Source organism: Lonchura striata, chromosome 3 (genome assembly GCF_046129695.1).
Source record: "Lonchura striata isolate bLonStr1 chromosome 3, bLonStr1.mat, whole genome shotgun sequence".
Classification (NCBI taxonomy): Eukaryota; Metazoa; Chordata; class Aves; order Passeriformes; family Estrildidae; genus Lonchura; species Lonchura striata.
The window spans coordinates 18,227,000-18,239,424 of record NC_134605.1 but is presented as its reverse complement, the minus strand read 5'-3'; the positions used below and the strand labels follow the sequence as shown (position 1 = coordinate 18,239,424).

General features: G+C 40.4%; 1 protein-coding gene across 2 annotated transcripts in view; it reads right to left on the bottom strand.

Annotated features, from left to right (window-relative positions):
* Positions 1–12,425, bottom strand: part of XDH (xanthine dehydrogenase) — a 57,352-nt gene that overhangs the window by 25,042 nt on the left and 19,885 nt on the right. For both annotated transcript variants that reach the window (XM_021537016.2, XM_021537015.2), the window contains exons 5-14: positions 11,566–11,692; positions 10,717–10,778; positions 8,865–8,933; positions 7,983–8,051; positions 7,442–7,528; positions 4,605–4,746; positions 3,958–4,050; positions 2,857–3,008; positions 1,934–2,027; positions 1,050–1,159 (exon numbers count right to left, since the gene is read on the bottom strand). In XM_021537016.2, the coding sequence (XP_021392691.2) occupies positions 1,050–1,159; positions 1,934–2,027; positions 2,857–3,008; positions 3,958–4,050; positions 4,605–4,746; positions 7,442–7,528; positions 7,983–8,051; positions 8,865–8,933; positions 10,717–10,778; positions 11,566–11,692 (1,005 nt within the window). The remainder of the gene's footprint in view (positions 1–1,049; positions 1,160–1,933; positions 2,028–2,856; positions 3,009–3,957; positions 4,051–4,604; positions 4,747–7,441; positions 7,529–7,982; positions 8,052–8,864; positions 8,934–10,716; positions 10,779–11,565; positions 11,693–12,425) is intronic.

Here is a 12,425-nt window from a genome sequence, read left to right as displayed (position 1 = left end):
TTTTATGTAATTGCCACGAGACTGTCATATGGATGGAGGAATACAGTATTTCCCATCGGCAACCTCAACCGTGTTTCTCATGATGGCAAAAAGTGATGCTTTTATGACAAGTCCAAAGAAGGATTGCCCAGAAATAGATGGAAAACCCACCATAAATAAAATAATTTTGTTCCTTTAGTAGTAAAATTTGAGAGGATAGACAAGGGATTTATTAGTTCTCTCCCATAATACAATGGCATGTATTCAAGTAAATCAGTGTTTTCCATTTATAAAGAAAATGCATCACCATATTGCAAATCCGTGCATCGTATGACTTGGAGCCACAACCTCTAAGAAGGTAAGCACCTTCACAAGCATAAAATTACAGTCTGATGTTCTCAGCCCTAAAGGAAGAAGCAGAGTTTTACTTCTTACACACTGAATCAGTTGTGGTTTATGCTGCTACAGCTGAGAAGTTCTCATCGTTCCATTTGAAGCAAGTTGTGCAGCCTCATTGGAAGTTGCAAGTGCACAAAGCCAAAATGACCTAACAGTCAGTCCTTGTGGTTTACATCTTGCAAGACAAGAATATATAAACTGAACTGAACTTTTATCCATACAGACTCTTCCCCATTTCATTTCCTGTATCAGCTCACAGGAATTAAGCAGGAATCTTTGGCATATTAAGTTCACTCTCCATCTGAAATTGCTAAAACCTTTTCTGTTCTGCTTTTCAAGCAGAACTTCTACCTCTGGGAACATAATTTTGACACTTTTCATCATTACCAAATGCTCTCAAAAAGATTCAGATAATAAAGTGAAATTTCTCTTCCTTGCAGTAGAAAAATTCTTGGACTTTCCATACTTTATCATAGAACCCTGCTCCCCTTGTTTGCAAAGAATAGTGTGCTGCTGAATTTTCGCCAAATAATTCACTTGCTTCCTGGTCCACTTGGGACTACATAAGCATTTGGGAGTCAATCAGGAAAAAGGTGCCTAACTTTGAAAACAACACTTAAATAACGGCTCTTTAGCTCCACAGACAGTAAAGTTTTTTCTTACAAACTTACCTTTTTGCTGTAGGGTATTTCAACAGAGAGAAGTATTTCTTCAGGCTTAACTATTGTCTTTCTGTAGCCAGTGAAAAACTTCTCATCCATCGTGAGTGTCCTTTTGCCCTCTGTAGATCAAAGGGACATCAATGGTGAATAAATGAAGAATGGCAATAGTATGTGTGGAAAAGCCTTCAAACCACACAAATCACTCTTGATATGATATCTGATTTCATTTTTCCACTCTCACTAAATAAGAAAATCTTTCTTAGATTTATTTTGGTATTTATGGAATCTATAACAGCTTCCGCCTCCATATTAAATTTTCTTTGCACATGAACTGATCAAAGAGACCTCCTTCTTTCCTTATCTAATTAAAGCTTACTTTCCAGGTGAGCCAGTTTCCAACACTCTAATGAAATTCCCCTCTTTCTCCTTTCCATAGCCTGCACACAAATCAGCAGTCAGTCCACTGACAGTCCACTTACTTCAAGGATCCTATTTTAAAAAAAATTTTCTAAGAACAAATAAAAACTGACATGCTTGGCTTTCTTCTTAGAAAAAACCCCCACATTTCAGTCTTTATCTGAATATACCAGAAGGATTAAAGTATGACAGTGACAGAAACTATTTAATACCTATTATTTTTCATTAGTACACATCTTCAACCAGCTCTTCACAAGGACGTGCCTGTAATTATATACAGTACCAGAGGTTCCTAAATCCTTTAGGAAGTCAACCTTAGGTCTAGTTTTAGTACTTCAGCCTCAAAAAGTGTGAAAACACAGAAGACACAGACTTATAATGTTAATTTCCACTTTTAAGTTCTGGCCTGACCTAACAACCCATGGCAGAGGGCTGTTGACTATACCACTCCCCTCAGGGAAATGTAGGTAACTTACCTTTTGATACCAAAGTCAGTTTGCTTCCACTTGCCATTAACACAGGATTTAAGTCAGAAATTGGGCTTGCTGTCATTATGTTCCCACCAATAGCCTAGAGTGAAAATAATGCATCAGCTAATTATTAAAAATCTAAGCCATTTTTGTCCTTTAATTAATTGGGAAAACCTAAGCCCCAGAAAATCAGATGCTGTCTCAGACAATATTAACATTTGCCTGAAACAGATTTAGGACAGTGTTTTGTTAATGCATCAAGACTAGCTTATGCTCAAACTTCATATGCACAACCATGACAAAATTCAATCACTGTACCTGCTATTAAGGGAGGATCCATGAAACTAAAAAGGGTATTTTCAGTAATAATCAGGAAGCAAAGGTTTTGGCTTCAAAACAAATGCATAGCACAGTGTCTCATGGAATAAAAGTTCTTGTCTGGTAGGTTGGTTTAACTGCTTCCTTGATATTTTTTTCTTAGCACACACAGAGTTTGAACACACCTTCCCCTTTAAAACTAGAGGAAAATCTGCCAGATCTGATACATTAACACTATGACTGCCCTAGTTGTCATGGCAATATATACACACCTGTTTCTCTGAAGTTTATCCAGCACTCTAAATACTTTTTTTGTTAAATTACAAATTACAAATCTCACTACAGTTCCCCCCACTTGGTAATAACAGCAATGGAAGACCTGGACAAACTGCCATGTTTCCCTTGCTTGCTAGATGTGTGACATCAGTGCAGCACAGACACCAGCTGAGACCCCACCACTTCTGGGATTGATTTTTGTGTGCTGGTTTCTTTCCTAGGGTTTGCAAACGTTCTCCTGTGAGAGGCACAGAGCACACCAACACTGCTTGAGGTAGGGCAGCTCCTCAAACTGAGCTTTCAACTACAGCCCCTGGTGCTCCCAAGTCACTTACAGCCACATTCCTGATCTGTGGCCCTGCAAACCAGCGCAGCTGCTCCAGGACAGCCTGGAAGATCTCTGTTTTGTATGGAGGAAGGTCTGCCACTGCTTTTTTCATCACCTCCTCTACTGACTTCAGGGTACAGGCAGCGCCAATGGTGACCCCTGTAAACAAACAAAGGAAAAGAATCATTCTCCAAAATTTTGAGGTAGAGAAGGACAGTTACTGTGTCTGCAAAGTTTAGATGCCACTGAGCTCAAATAGACCTTCAGTTACACCAGACTATTTAGAATGCACTGCATGTAAACATCACATCCTCAGAACAAAATTCACCTTTAAACCACAGCTAATGCTGGTGCTGTCTCCCACATGACAGTAACACACAACCCTTTTGCATCAGTGTATTATTAACAATATTTGCCTCCTTTAGGTATTAGTTTGTCCTTTAAGAAGTGAATTCCATCTCCTTTCCAGTTTCTACACTTTAAATATCCTACCAGCATTGGGCCACATACATTAAATTACCCTAGGTACTTCTATTTGTAAGGCTGACCTATTTCCATCACAATGCTAAAGGCAATGGAATTCTAGAATTGTTAAGGCTGGAAAAGACCTCCAAAGATCACTGAGTCCAGCCTCTGACTGAAGACCACCACATCAGTTAAACCACAGCATTAAAAGTCATGTCCAGTCATTTCTTGAACACTTCCAGGGGTGGTGACTCCACTATCTCCATAAGCAGCCCAGACCAGTACTAGACCATACTGTCAAGTGAAGAAATTCTTCCTGATGTCAATCTGAACATCTCCTGGCACAGCTTGAGGCAGTTTCCTCTTATCCTGTTACCTGGGAGAAGAGACTGACACCCACCTGTCTACACCCTCCTTTCAAGGAGTTGTAGAAAGTGATAAGGTCACCCCTGAACCTCCTCTTCTCTGGGCTAAACATTCCCTAGCTCACTTTTTTACATATCAGTCACTTGATTTCCTGCATGGGAAAGGTATAATGCATACAGAAAGTAATCTTTAATCTGGGGATTTTTCTTCACACCCTCTTTATTATTCCATGGAGTCCCCACTCACCTCACAGATGTTCTGCCTCTTTTTTGCTCACCTGTTTCAGTGTGCTGAACAGCATTCATTTCAGGGATCCATGCTGGTGCTATTATCACTGGATACAGCAGGTTCTTTAACCTCATCTCGATACCTTAAGGAAAATATACAGTTTGGCACTTGTGTGACGTGGCTACTGCTGTACACAATCCTTCAAGAAAGGAAAATTAATACCATAAACCCTACAACATTTAGTAAGTATTTCATGAACCAGTTGCTCAAGACAACAGAATATGTCTGAACTCTCCTTGTCAGCACTTATGTTTGCAAAGGTGTCTATTTGGTGTAAGAAGGCAGCAAGATTTCAAGTCTTGAGAGTCCTTCAAATGCAGCTTTCACAATGGAATTCATTTGATTATGGGGATATTTATGCTGTCACTCCCCTCTTCTCAAAATTACACAAAACAGCGCAAAGGCTCAGAGATCTGGATTAGCATTTTTTTCACCTGGCATGACAAAGAATAGAGAAAAACATTCACTGTGAGATTAATCTATCTGAGAAGAAAATTTGTTCCTACATACAACCTGAAAACAAATAGCTTTCTAAAAGTTATGACATGACAGAGGTTTCCATTTGCATTGTTCTCACAAAATACTTAATTGAAGGTTTTTCAACTGTTCATAATAAGCATCAGCTCTTTCTCTTACCCACTTCTGTGTTCCCCACAACGAGTTTGGCATTGGGGTACTGGGATTTGAGAGCCACCAGTTCATTGAGAGTTGTGGGCTGGATCCACATCACACGCTCGCCTTTGAAACACATCTGCTTCTGCTGTTTGTTACTCTGAGTCTGCAGAAGGGAATTCAGATAGAGCTCAGCCCCTACATCGAGCCAAGAACCCCTGCTCACATGCTGCCCATGCCTGTGCCACACTGGGCTCCATCTCAAAAGAGTTACTCTCAGGGGGCTGGGACATCCACACCGTTTGGTGGCAGTTTGCCATTCCCCATCCTTCTGCTAGCAGTCATGAAAGTCTCTCATGCTGACAAAAGTTCTCCCTTCCTGGTACTGCCAGGTGCATCCTGCTTCCACATCTCCCTAGCAAGATCTGTGCCAGCAAGCTCCATCTGACCAAGGTTCTGGCACATGCCCATAGCTCCAGTTGCTTCAAAGTGTTTTCCATTCCCATCTCAATCCAAAAATGTTAGTCTTTTGCACTGATGAATTGCAATTAACCTGTCAGGTCAGGTTCTGATTCCCTTTTTAACAACTTCACCCAGCAACTGAAGAAAACATGAAATCAACCCTGGGGCAGGAGAACATCTAGGAGAACAAACAGAGGAGCCTATCTCAAGGTGAATTTATGTTATGGTCTAAGAGAACCTACTCATGCTGTAGCTCATGACACATTTAATCTGGGTGTAGCAGCAGAATTAACGATTGAATTTCAGTTGTTAAATGTGAAGGAAGCTGTAGATGTGTCATGTGCTGGATTAGATTCCTGGCTGGGACACATTGCTTAAGGGGGGAGGATCCCTGAAAAAGACAGGAATGAAACATGGAGAGAAACTAATCTCACCTAACTTTTAATGTCATTGTGAGCCAACCAACTTTTAATCCTGCTACAGTGAGGAGAGTTTTTTGAAAAGAAAACTCTTTGAGATACATATTCAGCTACACCCTGTAGTGGTTTTGGTTTGTTAATTTGAGATTTTATGGTTAATGTATTAAAGAGGGGGGTTTAGTGCTGGTTAATTATTAGTGTACTCATTTTTTGTTGTGAAGTAGGATTAGGAGAAAGGCAAAGTAGGTCTAAAACATTAAAAAGGTATAAAGTTGATTAATAGTAACTAAGTAATAAGAATTAGAATAAAAGCTTTAAGACATTTCTCTTCCCCCCACAATCTCTTCTTTCCCAATAACAATGTAAAGAAACAAAACCTAAAATTGCAGTCAGTTTACTACTTCTAAAATAGTCTTTCTTTGGTTTACTTAGGGACAGAAGTATTTTTTGTTAATGTTATGAAGACTTCTATACAAGAAAACAATTTTCTCGTGGTTCTCTCTACAAATAGCAGCTGCCTGGAGAAATCTGCAATCATTAAATTCCTCTCATTTTCTACAAGTTTTTCTCACAGTTGTGTTTATGGGCCATGTCAGCTTATGGAGTTCTGTTTTAAAGATGAGTTGTTTAAAGGCAAAAGTTCTCATTATTTATTTCTAAAATTGTTTTCTTAAGAGCACAAGATCTTTATTAATTTTTTCTCTTTCTCTGTTTAAATGTTTCATAAAATTACAATTACTTCAACATTTACTTACTTTAGTATGAAGGCCTTTGCTGAATGTCTACAATTTGAATACTTTCATCTCTCTATACCTTTATGTGCTATAAGGAAAAAGAGTCATTTCTGATATCTTTACAGGAGAATTTCAGCCTAAAACTATAAGTATCTCCTCATTTCTCCTATCTGGGATTGTTTCTTCATTGACTTTGGTGTCTTCATGTTGTTGGTTGGACTTGATGATCCTTAAGGTCTCTTCCAACCTGGTCATTCTGTGAATTCCTTTACCTTGTCTGAATTTTTGTTCCTTCTCTCCCTTGAGGGAGGATTGAAGAAGTTAATGTTTTGTTCAGGGCTTGTAGAAGGTTACCTGACCCAGCTGGGGTTGGTTTATGGTGGGAGCTGTGGCCAGGGGGCTTGATGGCCTCTCCTCTGCCCTGCCCAGATGTTGTGGGTGAATTTTAATGGTGGTGAAATTCTTGGCCAAGCCAGCCTGGCCTGAGGCTGCTCTTAGGGGCCAGGGGTTCCAGCTCAGCCCTGCTCAGCTGTGTCAAGGTGTCAGAAATGGCAGCCACAGCCCAACATCAGCTCTGTGGCCTCCCCTCCCTTACCCAAAAACCAAATGGGGGCAGAAACCCCAGGAAAAGGGTCTGGGCCTGCAGCAAACATCACCCAACCATGGTCTAAGCCCTTGCTACCTCTTTACCAACCAGAAAAGAAAGAAAAAATTCCCAAGTTTCTTTCAACTTTAATACGAGTTTTTCACAAAAACACATACAACTTTCCAGTAGCTAAAAACTTTACATCACTTCTGTGAACACTTCCCACACAAAACCACCACAAGCTCCTACTTCTTGTCCTACACTATAAGGGGGACACAGGAAGATGTGTTCAGCTATGTCTGTATTTGATGCAGAAGTTCACATCTGACCTAGTAAATTGACATTTGGATTTTAGCTTCTGTTCCACCCCCAGACAGGCAATGACTGGGAACAAAGGCAACCCAAGAGCAGAGAGACATATGGTGAGAACCAGAAACAAAGCCAGACAGCTGGAGCAGGCACCTGGCCTGCATATTTCTTTTCAACCACCCTGGCTCAAACACCTTCTGTTTTATAAAACAGGGAAGGATTCATGCCCATGCATTTTCATTCATTAGCAGCCATTTTTTCCCTGCCATTTCCTCAGGACAGAGTCACTCAAACCTTGTGCAGAACAACTAAACCAACATATCACTGCTATTTCTTTCTGAACCAACTTACCATTAATTCTGGTGGGAAGATTGGCTCCTGTGTGGGATCCAGTGGCTGGAACTCAGAAGAATTGAACAGGCTGGAGGATGTCATTGTCTGTGGCAGAGAAAATGCAAATGGCTAATAACTGAGGAGAAAGCTCTCCACATATAACCATAACTCATTCCTCTTTCAACTCAAATCCCTGTTGCTATTTCATAAAGCAAAATATGGCAAACACAGCAAAATTATGCCACCTGATTCAACATTTAAGGTTCTGCAGTTATTTTCTGTGATTCCCCTGCATGTCTTGTCAGAAACCTCAACCCTGAACACACTAATGTTTTAGTCAATCAAAAGTGACATCCCTTTCACATTGGCATGTTAAATCATGTCAAAATATACCCTTTCTGAGGTATGCTCTTCTGACCATAAAATATAAATTAGTCTAAATTGCTCTGCATAAATCTTGCTAAAATAAAAGCATTGGGCTTGGGCATACAACAAGCCAGATAGAAGATATTAAAGCATCAGAAATATAGGAAAAAGTTCTAGTTGAGAGGCACCTTACCACACTGTCTTCTTTTCCATTCATGCAGCAGCCTGGACCATTGGCTTTTCCTCCACAGCAGCCCCCATTCTGAAGGAAAAAAGCACACTTCAGCTATTCTAAACATAGTCAGAACATTGCAATTTTTACAGAATATAGTCCTCTTTTATCAATCCTTAGATGTCAGAAATTTGCAGTAACATTCTTCATTAATAAACTGCTTGAAAGAAAGGACTCCTAGTAGTCTCAATTGTTGCTGTATTCCATGCAACACTGTCCTAAAAAATAATCCACAGAAATTCTCTGGAAATTTCTGGTAATGAATTTCATTATATTCTCTGCTTCCTAAATTTATTTTATACTCACACTACCTTAAGCACCAATTTCTTCTTTCCATTCCTTCATTTGTTTTGTACCTAGATTGATACATACAATGTGATTAACTTTTTTCCCCCTCCAGATACTCCAGAAGATCCCAATTTTACAGTTTTGGAACAGAGAGGAAATTACTTCATTCATCACTGGATGGCAAAGTTTGGGAAATATCACAGTGGGGGATTTAGACCTGTTTTCACAGAAAGATGTATAACTTCAATGCACCAGAAGCTGGTAACACATTCATACAGTTGTCATCATGCTATTTGACAGAAGGGTTGCTCCTTGCAGACTCAGAAGAAACACCAATGTTTTAAAACCCACATCACAATGGCCATTCATGCTCATCAGGACATGCACAGTCCTGGCATTTTCCAAAAGATAGGCAACAAAAACAGCTCAGAGAGCTCCCAGTATCTGCACCACAGCAGAGCCAGAGAGGTGACTAACACACTCCAGTGTGTTAACACACTAAAGCTCCAATGCTATATTGAAAATTATGGTTATGGGCTTTAACATTCAGCTTACCATGGCATTTTCCTTCCCACTACGACAGCATCCAGTACCATTGGCAGCTCTGCCACAGCCATTCATGTCCTGTGGGAACACAAACTGTTCTGAGAAAAAAATGTGCAGATTCCAAGGAAATGAAGTAGGTTTGATCCCTTTTTGAGAGAAATATCCAAAGCAGAAGGAAGGTGCCAATCACATAGGTGTTTCTCTTGCCATTGGAAGGCAATATCCTACACTGTTATGCCCACTTGTACTGAAAAACCTCTTGTTCTGGTTTGAAACTATTCTGACCATTCAACAATTAGCTTTGGAGCTGTGAGGAGGCACCCAGAGAAGGCTGAAAGCACATACAATACAGTACCAATGCTCTACCACAGAGACCATCTGCCTTTGTTTTTGATCTGACTCCTGTTAGTTTCAGTTCTTGAAATGATACTTTACTGGGTGAGGCAGGAAATAGCAGATGCCTGATCACATTCCACCTCTAATCACAATTCTGTTGATCTCTATTTGAGGTCAACAAAAACCACGTTGCTATGTCAGTGCTATGTAGAGTCCCTTCCTCTCCCTGGCATCTCCTTTTCACACTGAAGTGCACTCAGTGCTTCCCAGTCAGATGGAAGTCAGATTGCCCCAGGTGTGATCCTTGTTACAGTTCTCTGAATCCTCTTCTGCTCTGTAATACCCTGTTAGAGATGAGAGGAGCAGAACTACAGAGTACTCAATTGTAGGAAGAGCCATGGCAGTGTTTTCTGTTCTGTATCCCATTCTATTCTCCAGTCTCTGAAGTTCATAAAATCCTTCAAAAATTCCTCAAAGCCAGTTCCTGCCTTCACTACCCAAACTTTATATCTCTTAGCTTATTTTCTTATATTCTTGCTCACTCTCTTAACCACATTTAGGGTAGGTGCAACAGCCTTACTTCCCACCACAAGTCCCAACACAACTCCACAACAGTGACCTCCCCCTCCACTGCAAAAATATGCCATTTTTCTTCTACTGCCTTTTAACCACTCTTTCATATATACAGAGTTCTTCCCTTTTAACCCCTATTGTCTTTAAAAGCCTTTGGTGAGACACTGTGGAAAGCCTGTTGGAAATCCAAGTAGGCTTTTATCAGCTGGGCATATCAACCATTTGTAATGGATCTCACTCCTGCTTGTATTCTCTTTTGTTGATTGCAATTCTGGATATTAAAATAAAATGAATGGGCATCACTGTAAATTCTTTCCTTTTGATATTTAATGCCAGTGTAGACCCATGAGTGACTGGTAATCACTGTAGTACATCATGATCTTCTCTTCACAGCCTCCAGCACTCTTTCAGGTACAAAGGAACTAGAGAAAATTTATGGCAAAGCTTATACTGCACCCAAGCCAGCAGAAGAATTCTGGGCAAGAGCTATAAAATAGTGACTTCAACTTCTTTCCAGAGCTATTCCTGCTCTGCAGCTGACCTTTCAAAATCAAATTCCTCACCAGATTCCTCTACAGTCTGTCCATACCAGTGCACCATACCTTCATACTTTGTCCACACCAGAATCAGCTACAAACTGCACTATGCAGTGAGGGTGAGTTTTTCTGAGACTTACAGAAAAGAGTTACAGAGTCTGATTATCTGTAATCCAAAAAGGGACCATCAGATGGATCTTATTTAAGTGTCCTCAGCAAGTGGAGAGAGTAAAGGGTTTACTCTATCTGAATTATTAACACATGAATCACATACACAGAGGCCAAGAGCTGGAGCTGTGTTGTTGGAGCATATTTATTTCTTTCCTCCCCATTTACATTCATGACACGTTTCATGACAGAGAGAAAGACAGCCAACTTTCCAGGTTTTTTTTTAAATATCATCTGAAGCCACTTACTTTAGCAAATGTCCTGTATCCTTCCAGAATGGGTCTGTAGCCTGTACACCGACACAAGTTCCCTGCATTGCCAGAGCAAAAGGATAAGGATTTTGTGTCATTTGGCTAAAAACTTATTTTAAAACACTCTATTGTTTCTCACAAAAGCATATAAAATCTTGATACAGCTAATGAAAAAAATGGGAGGAACAAAATTTCATTAGGAACCTTGTAACAACCCTACCATTCCTTTGTGTTGAAATTTAAACTGAAATTCATTTAGAACAAATTCAATACGTCTTATTCAGTATTCATTTTATCTCAATTGTGTGAGTCTTATCAGTATACCAACTAGTCTGTCTCCTCAATTACACAGAGGTTGCTCTCTCATGTGTCATCATTACTCTCAGATCACTGCTGGAAGCACAGTAATGACTCAAACATCAGCAGCAAGAGCAGCCTCTCACAAGATTTACACAGTTGGGTTCTGCCCCACTCCATCATTGCATGTTGCTGTCTTGGTCCTTGACTCGAGGACATGTTCTCTGTCACCTCTGCAGACTCTTGTGACAGCAATGAATAAACAAAAACACTTCCATGCCCCTCAATGACAGGCCACCTTTTGGTCTTTTGTTAAAATTAGTGGGTTCCTCATCCCAGACTTGGGCCACTTGCCCCTGCTTATGAACTGTGATGTTCATTTCTTAGCACCTGGCCAGCCTCTGAGTGAAAAAGCTACTTCTTAACCTCACCACCATCACCTATTTTTAACAAAATACATTAAAATAATGGTGCACCTCCATCCCACTGGGTGAAGAACATGCAATAAAAGCAGAACAGGTTGCATCCCTGCAGGGCTATGCATATTACCTTGGAAAGCATCTTCGATATCCTCCATGTGGGGCTCGGGGTTGTTCCGAAGCAATGTGTACATGGACATGACAATGCCTGGAGTGCAAAAGCCACATTGGGACCCATGACTTTTTGCTATTCTCTCCTGAGAGAAAGTAAAAACCACAATTAGCCCATAATATCAAGGTTCATTTGTTGTTGTGTTTGTTTCTATTACACTGCTGTTAAAAGCAAAACCCAGTATCACAGAGGAGTTAAGATTATCATCAGATGTTCTCTGGTCAATTAATCTGTGAGACAGCCTTCCAAGAGGAAAGCAGCTTGAAAAGTTTCCACCTATGCAAACAGTCAAAATATGAATGAGGGCCACTAGAAGATTCCAAGGAGATCAGGAATTTTTCAGATTTACCATGCTAGGAAGGTTTGGGCTATCTGCCGAGACCAGAGTTTGAATTTCAAAACTTAGCTGTCAGAATCTTCAGGTGGGGGGAGAGAAAAGAAGATGAACAAGGGCCAGATTGGCTGTCATCCAATCATGCACATCAAACTTATTTTTCACTTTGTTGTTTACTCCCTCAGATACTGGCACAAGTCCTACCCACTGTGCAAACTGAGATGAATCACAGTTTACTGTAAGGGAGCAGGTGTCTGACAAAGAGAGGCAAGGCTGCATTGTAACACCTTGCTAGAAGAGCAAGGATGCACATTCCTGTTGCTCCTTCTCACCAAGAATATTCTGAGACTCCAGAAACGTCACTGAACCAAAATTTACTTCACTACGCCAGGGAAGGTTCCTAATTATGCAAGATCAGAAACCAAAGTCATTCATAGAAGGCCACAGGAGAGCCCAAACCTGTCCCAGATTTCCTAGCTCCAGG